The 8,598-nt window shown below is 43.3% G+C and overlaps 1 protein-coding gene across 1 annotated transcript in view; it reads right to left on the bottom strand.

Moving 5' to 3' along the window:
* Positions 1–6,088: 6,088 nt before the first annotated feature.
* The window catches only part of LOC306891749 (uncharacterized protein), a 29,198-nt gene continuing 26,688 nt past the window's right edge, over positions 6,089–8,598 (bottom strand). Inside the window, exon 15 of the mRNA XM_079452247.1 lies at positions 6,089–6,817. Within this exon, the coding sequence (XP_079308373.1) occupies positions 6,781–6,817 (37 nt within the window). The 3' untranslated portion in view covers positions 6,089–6,780. The remainder of the gene's footprint in view (positions 6,818–8,598) is intronic.

Raw genomic sequence — 8,598 nt, 5'->3', positions numbered from 1 at the left:
GTAGATCACGTCTTCCGACTCCATGGTTTGCCGGTCGACGTGGTTTCTGATAGGGGGCCACAGTTCTCTGCTCGGTTTTGGAAGGAGTTTTGTAGACAGATCGGGGCCTCTGCGAGTCTGTCTTCCGGTTTTCACCCCAGACCAATGGGCAATGCGAGCGGGCCAACCAGGATCTTGCCAGAATGCTCCGCTGTCTGACATCTAACAACCCGAGCTCCTGGTGCTCTCAACTCTCGTGGGTAGAATACGCCCACAACTCTCTCCCCTCTGCCTCGTCAGGTATGTCCCCTTTTCTGTGTTCCATGGATTATGATCCTCCCTTGTTTCCGTCACAGGAACCCGACGCTGCGGTACCGTCTGCTCTGACTTTCGTCCAACGGTGTCGTCGCACCTGGAGGAGGGCCAGAGAGGCTCTGGCCCGAACCGAGAGACGGACCAAAGCAGAAGCCGATCGTCACCGGTCCTCTCCTCCTACCCATGTTTGTGGGCAGCGGGTATGGCTTTCCACCAAGGATTTGCATCTCCGGGCCCCATCTCGTAAGCTGGCGCCCAGATTCATTGGTCCGTTCCGCATCTCCAAGGTGGTTAATCCGGTGGCTCTCAAGCTCCCCCCCCATGGTCGGGTCCACCCTGTTTTTCATGTGTCCAGGGTTAAACCTGTGTTTTCCTTAATCCTGCCGGTAACCATCGTAACCCCCCTCCTCCTCGTCTGGTGGATGGCTCGCCAGTCTATACGGTCAGGAAGTTACTGGAAGTCCGTTGCCGTGGCAGAGGCGTTCAGTACCTTGTGGATTGGGAGGGCTATGGCGCAGAGGAGAGAAGTTGGGTACCATCCCGGGACATTCTGGACCAATCCCTGATCGTGGACTTATACCGGAATCGAGGTGAGCCCCCTCCTAGGACGCCTGGTGGCGCTACTGGGGGGGGGATACTGTCAGGTCTCGGGTCTAGCACTCCCTATGTTGTTTGTGTTGTCTTCTGTCATTGTCGTGTCGAGCACGTGATGCTGTTGTGACAGCTCTCACGTGCTCGGAGTCTGCATGTTTTTCCCATTACCACTCGTTTCTTTAATTAGTTATTAGTTAAGTTAATTCCCCTCACCTGGTCATTCTTCTCCATCACTTTGTACACGGCCGGTTTCCCCTTTCCTCATTAATTTCATTCCTTTTATATACTGTGTTCACCCTAGTCTGTTGTCAGACCTTTGTAGTTTTTGACCCATCCCAGTCATTTGCCTTTGGGTGTATCAAGCTCTTGTATTGTTAATTTGTGTTCACAGTGTCCTGTCTTGACTCCAGCTTCTAGAACACTTCCGGGTGTGGTTTTCTCATCACTGTTACCCAGCGACCGCTGCCTCCTGCTTCATCCTCTGCCACTGACTGGATCTTCCGGAGACGTTTTCGGCCCTAGTCAATCCGTGGGTGCGTCCATTCCGGAGGAATCTGAGTTCGGCTTATACAGAGCTTGGCATTTCTCTTCCTAGTCGTCGGAGTCCTGGAAGGGGTTTCCCAGATTACTTACGCCTCTGAGGATCACGATTCTACACGCTACTTCCTGGTTGTATTCTCTTATCTACCCATGGTCTTACCCTGAGTGCTTCCGCCTCGGATTTGTGCTAACCTTGAGTTTTTTACTACCCTGCCATGGGAATTTTCATGGACTGTGTTCTTCTAGTCCCGGGACTATAGACAGTAGCTCCGTCTCAATGGACTGTTTGGGTGGGTGTATATTATCAATGCATTGTCTTTGCTGAGATCTGTCTAATATATCCTCTTGACTGCCGTGCCCTGTGACTATCTGATTTCTCCCGCAACGGCGAGTAAGCCTGCCCTGTTCTCAATAAAGAGACTCCTGTGTGATCCATGACAAGAAACGACTTCTATCTTTATTTCCCCTACATCATATTTACTAAGCTGGGGTCTTAAGAGACTGAAATGCCACAAATTTGCAAATCGCAGGAGACTTTTTATAAATTCCCTCCCTGCATCACACACACACGCACACATAGTATATATAATATACAGTATATTTATGAAGGTCCAACAAATTAATGTCAAATATCTCCTTCACAAGAAAAGAACAATTATTTATTCATTAATTTATTCCGGTCCTCACCAAAGACTTTTCACAGAAAATAAAAATGTTTCTAAATTTATTATATTAAAATATATATTGTTCTAAAAGCAAAACATTGTATTTATTACATGTTAAATAGGCAAAGCTCTTTCTATTAATCCTGTACCTTTTGCAACAAGATTCTTTTGTATGAATGAAGTAGACTTCTAATACTGCGATCTAATACTGTTTATAAGAAATAAGCTGGTTCCCGAAGCAGGTTTAAGCTAACGGACCTTTTGCCAGGATGAGTCGAAGGACCGAACAATCCAAGATCATGCGAAATCGTCAACAATCAAATCCAGCTAAATGAGTTAGCAAGGTACGAAGAACCAATATGTCAGTGTAAGTTGTTTTCGATCAAGACATCTTTGAGATTTAAAGTGATTCTTTTACCAAGAAACACAACTTCCCCATGTTTTACCCTCAAGGCATCCTGACTGGTCTTCCAAGCGGTTGAATCGGAGTGAATGTGGGGGCAATTTTTGGAAGCTCCAAAAAGTGCATCCATGGATCAAAGAATTGCTCGACACGGTTCCGTGGTCTTATCAATGTCTTCTGAAGCGAATCCATGTGTTCGTTTAGGAGTCTAAAATATCATTTAAATATTTATGGTGGCCAAATAGTGCAAAACACTACGAAAATAAAAAAGCAAGTATAATCTCACAATGCAGTCCAGCCACTGTTCAACACAACGGAATAAAGCAACAACACATCGGAATCACGTCACAACACAAAGGAAATGCTCCCGATGAGTAGGGGGCACTTTCGGCATGAAAAAAGCCTGTTTTGTTTGTGTAAAGCATTTCAAAGGGAAGTGTGCTTGTTTTCTTTGGGAAAACTGAATGTCAATGGCAAAAAATCTCACATTCTACGACCAGACTTGTGGAGTTCCTGCGTTGCTGCTGTCTCTCGTAGTGAAAATGTGTTGTCTCTGGGCGGACATTTTGCACATATCGTGTATTTTAACTTGCAAATCAACCGACTCTGTATTCTTTATTTAAATCTCTGTTTTTGTTTTCTTTTTGTTAGGTCCTATAACTTCGGGAATTCGTTAAAACTATGTTCTCCATGTTTTGAGATTAGTAAAATGTTGATAGGTTAAAGCCAGCATGGATGCCACTTTCAAAAAGAGTGCTTGCGAAGAGGATTTTGGGCACTGCTTGTGCACCACCTCCGTGCCGCCAACGAAACCTTCATGTTTTCTGCTTACCGCATGTCTCTACATTTTGTAGTTATCTATAGTCCCCCAGATCAGCTTGGACATTTCTTGGAGGATCTGGATGTGCTTCTTTCATCCTTCCCTGAGGATTGTACTCCTCTGGTGGTACTAGGAGACTTCAATATCCACATTGGAAAGCCACAGGCTGCTGACTTCATCAACCTGACCGCATCATTTCTCCTCAAGCAGGATTCCACATCAGCACTGCTCTCAGTCATCGAAGCCCTGAGACTGGCAAAAGTATCATCCATGTCATCTGTGCTCATCCTACTGGATCTGTCAGCTGCTTTTGACACTGTGAATCATCACATCCTCCTGGTTCGGTCATTCAGAGTATCCTTGGGAGATGAGGTCTCTGCATCCCAACACCTCAACACGGGGGTGCCACAGGGCTTTGTGCTTGGACCGCTACTCTTCTCCATTTACATGACATCCCTCGGCTCGGTCATTCAGAAGCATGGCTTCTCCTATCACTGCTATGCGGATGACACACAACTCTACTTGTCATTTCAACCGGACGATCTGAAGGTCTCTGTTCGCATCACGGCATGCCTGAGTGACATCTCGCTTTGGATGAAGGATCATCACCTGCAGCTGAACCTTGCAAAAACTGAACTGCTTGTGATCCCAGCGAACCCAAAGATTCACCACAACCTTGCCAAGTCATCGTGGACTTCAGGAAGGTGAAAGGAGGCACACAAGACCCCATCCAAATTAATGGGATGGCTGTTAAACGTGTTTCCAGTTTTAAGTTCCTGGGGACTCATATTTTGGAGGACCTGTCCTGGACCACCAACACCTCATACCTGGTCAAGAAGGCTCACCAGCATCTCTTCTTTCTGAGGACACTGAAGAAGAACCAACTGTCTTCAACTATCCTGGTGAACTTATATCGCTGCACGATAGAGAGCATCCTGAACGTCCGACTGTTTGTGCTGTACTTTATTTTATTTATTATCTATTCTAAACTATATTTTATTTTATTTTTTTATTCTTAACTGGTTACTTTTATTTTTCTTATTTCTTAACTGTTTTATCAAATGGATATTTTTAATTTCTTCTATGTAAAGCATTTTGAATTGCCATTGTGTATGAAATGTGCTATACAAATAAACTTGCCTTGCCTTGCCTTGAACAACTGTGTCACAGTCTGGTACGGGAACTGTTCTGTTGCTGAGTGCAAGGCACTGCAGCGGGTGGTGAAAACAGCCCAGCGCATCACAGGGACTACACTTTTTGCCATTGAGGACATCCAGAAGAAATGCTGTCTGCATCGAGCTCGCAGCATTCTCAAGGACTCCTCTCACTCTCATGCCTTCCGGTAGGCGCTTCTGGTGACTCCGGACAAGAATCAGCAGACTAAGAAATAGCTTTTTTCCCAGAGCTGTTTCATTATTGAACTCTACCCCCCACTGATTCCACTACCTCTCATACCTTTAACTTGAATCCTGCTATAACATTGTTTACACTGCACTACAGGGCTGCCTTGGAAGACTGAACTGTACACACCAGTACTTCATGTTATCTGCTCTATCCGGACACACGCAGCATTATTTGCACTCTATACTGCTCACTTGCACACCAGAGATATTATACTGAATGCTCATTTGCACTAATGGACCACTTTCATAACTGCATTAACTCATCTACTCTACTCTACGCAAGTCCTAGTCCAGGCTCTTCTCTTGTCCAAACTGGATTATTGCAATGCGCTTCTCGCTGGACTTCCTGCTTGCACAGTCAAACCTCTCCAGATGATCCAGAATGCGGCGGCAAGAGTGGTCTTCAATGAAATGAAGAGAGCGCATGTAACTCCGCTCTTCATCAGATTACACTGGCTCTCTGTTGCCGCCCGCATAAAGTTAAAAGCTAATCTCCTGGCCTACAAGACCAACACCGGGTCTGCACCATCGTTTCTTCACTCGCTAATGCAGATCTATGTTCCTGCCAGATCCATGCGGTCTGCAAAGGAACAACGACTAGTGGTATCATCCCAAAAGGAAAAAAGTCACTCTCCCGTACCTTCTCTGGATCTGTTCCACATTGGTGGTATGATCTACCTGCTGCTACAAGATAAGCAGACTCTGTTGCCATCTTTAAAAAACGCCTGAAAATGCATCTCTTCCGTCAACATGTCTCTGATTTAACCGAACTCTTTTCCCTTTCTTTCTTCTTATTAAAAAAAATATATATACTAACCTCACTATTCTTAGCTTTGCAAACTGTGCTAGGCTTTAATGGACTAGTTTTGATGCACTTATGTATTTTGTTGCCTATGTTGTTATAATTGCTTCCAATGTTTCCTCATCTGTAAGTCGCTTTGGATAAAAGCGTCTGCTAAATGACTAAATGTAAATATATTGTCCTCATGTTGTTCCAGTTGCTTGTTTCATCTGTAAGTCGCTTTGGATAAAATAAATATTGTGTAATGATGTCATATGCATGAAAGTAAAGACGGACACATGTTCTCCTCTCTGATCTCTATTGTGATCACACTCTCACGCAGGTAATGATCTGCAGAGCCACGCGCACATACGCCCCAAACAAAGTCGCAGAAAAACAGCGAGATTCCTCGTGAAATATGTTGATATTACTGCACCTTTAGGTAGACCTTCAGATGATTCAATTCAAGACTAAAAGTTTGTTTTCATTCGATTAAAAGATCTCGACTCTGATGATAAACGATTTCATTGTGAAGAGCAACTGCACACAGTGGAGATCATTCCACACCACCAATAGTGTTTTTTTTATGAGTGGTTATTGTTAGTATTCATATTTTATTATATTATTAATCAATACTTTGCACATTATATGGTAACAATTATTAAAAAATGTCATCACTGAATCTCTGATCTTTGCAAATCAGTGCAAGTTAAAGACAGAACACATGACAGACATATGATGTGTAACTGTGTGCTCATGTTGATCATAGTCTGAACTATTTGAAAAGGAAATGACCAATAAAACATATGAAGTTTGATCACATTCTTTGTTCTAGTTGCTTCAGAATATTTCACCTTGATGTCCATTATAGGTGTTTGGTGTTTATCTCTCCAGGTGTGAAACACATCAATATTCATCATCACTTACACTCCCTCACATATGGAAAAAGTCATTATATTGTTTTATGTCAATGATCATTTATGCATCAATTTGTCTGATGCCTAAAACTATTATTTTATAAGTATTTTATTTTAAGTTCATTCTTTATTAAATTAATTTTAAAGCAGTAAATGCGGGTGTCCATTTACAATGTCATAATGTATTGTGACCAGACACATGTCAGACTTTAGGAGCTCAGAGATACAGGATAATACAGAATATGAGATCAGAATGTTAAATAAATAAGACACTTTTTAGCTCTTCACAGCCGTCACCGGTGATGTCACAGTCTTCAGAGAGAAAAAGGCTCAGATGATCTTTACTAAATGAAGGGAATCCTTTCACTCTTCATGTGATTGTTTCAGTTGAGGCTCAATACTGTAAAACATTGAGGAGAAACATCAGATATGATATTAATATTCACTCATCTCAGTCATTATCAACATCATGTCACAATGACTTTATACTTACAAATCATATTAGATGAATCTGAGAGAGAGAACACAATACAAGAAGTGCAACCACACCAACATTAACACAAGTGTGAGTACAAAACATTTCTGTCACTTGTTCACTGTAAATAAATCCACTTAAAAATGTGTCGCAACAAATAGATATTTTTTTAATACACTGAATAAAACTAGTCCTAAAATGTGTCTAATAAAGATTATTTTGTTGACTGTATACTTAAAGGAACATTTACTTAAAGGACAACTGAAAACATTTGGCCCCATTGTCTTGAAATTTGTTTATGTATACATACAATGGAAGTATATGGCTACCAATGATTTTCAGTGTTTGGCAGACAAAAGTAAGGTTGGGTGGACTTTATTTTCTTAGTTGAGTAAACGTACTAGGGTTACTAATGTAACCTTGGTTCCCTGAGATATGGGAACGAGTACTCCGTAGCAGGACGCTATGGGGGAAAACTCCCTTTTCTCCAATGACTGAAGCTTTTTTTAATAACGCAGTGAAACTGCACAGCCATTAGTTTGTGAAAAGAAAACTTAAAAACCAATGGCAGTGAAGCTGCACGGACCTATGGCAATGGCACCTGCCAAAAGGGGCGGGGTTTATGGTTATATAAGCAGACACATCACCGTAGGGTCCTCAGGTTACTTCAACTGAAGAGCAGGGTCAGCTCCGGGTCCTGCTCGGCGGAGGGGAGCGTACAAAGCGTCACTACCTGTGCTCTGAACGGAGTAGAGAGCACCTCAGGTACATAACCATGCCTTGGTTTGAGGCCTGACTTAGAGACGTTAGGCCCAAAATCAAGACAGAAGGGGCTTACAGAGAGCGCCTGTTGGTCGCCCACATGCTTTACCGATGGTAGAGCTAGAATCAGAGCGGTTTTAAGCGTTAAGGAACAGAGGTCCACAAACTGCAGAGGCTCGAAGGAAGATCTCTGTTGCCGCCCGCATAAAGCAAAAAGCTATGCTCCTGGCCTACAAGACCACCACCGGGTCTGCACCATCGTATCTCCACTCGCTAATGCAGACCTACGTTCCTGCCAGATCACTGCGGTCTGCAAAGGAACAACGACTAGTGGTACCATCCCAAAAAGGAAAAAAGTCACTCTCCCGTACCTTCTCTTGATCTGTTCCACATTGGTGGAATGATCTACCTGCTGCTACAAGATCAGCAGACTCGGTCGCCATCTTTAAAAAACGCCTAAAAATGAATCTCTTACGTCAACACGTCGCTGATTGATTTATCCTAATTCTTTTCCCTTTCCTTCTTATTAAAAAAAACCTCACTATTCTTAGCTTTGTATACTGTGCTAGGCTTTAATGGACTAGATTTGATGCACTTATGTATTTTGTTGCCTATGTTGTTATAATTGCTTCCAATGTTTCTCATCAGTAAGTCGCTTTGGATAAAAGCGTCTGCTAAATGACTTAATGTAAATGTAAGTATACCGGGTCTGCGCCACGGGCTGTACACCAGGCGGAGAAGATGGACCATTTGAGGGTATAGAGCCGTCTAGTAGACGGAGCTCTAGCCTGAGATATCGTGTTCACGATACTCTCGGGGCTGACCGAAGGCTCCCATCGAGAGGCCAAAGGTGTAGAGCCCATAACTCTGGCTGGGGTGCCAGATTATGTTGCCTGCCTGAGAGAGGAAGTCCCGTCTCAGGGGAATAGGCCACAGGGCTTCTA

The sequence above is a fragment of the Barbatula barbatula genome, assembly GCF_947034865.1.
Source record: "Barbatula barbatula genome assembly, chromosome: 3".
NCBI lineage: Eukaryota > Metazoa > Chordata > Actinopteri > Cypriniformes > Nemacheilidae > Barbatula > Barbatula barbatula.
The sequence above is the reverse complement of the archived record's forward strand: the minus strand, read 5'-3'. Positions and strand labels throughout refer to the sequence as shown.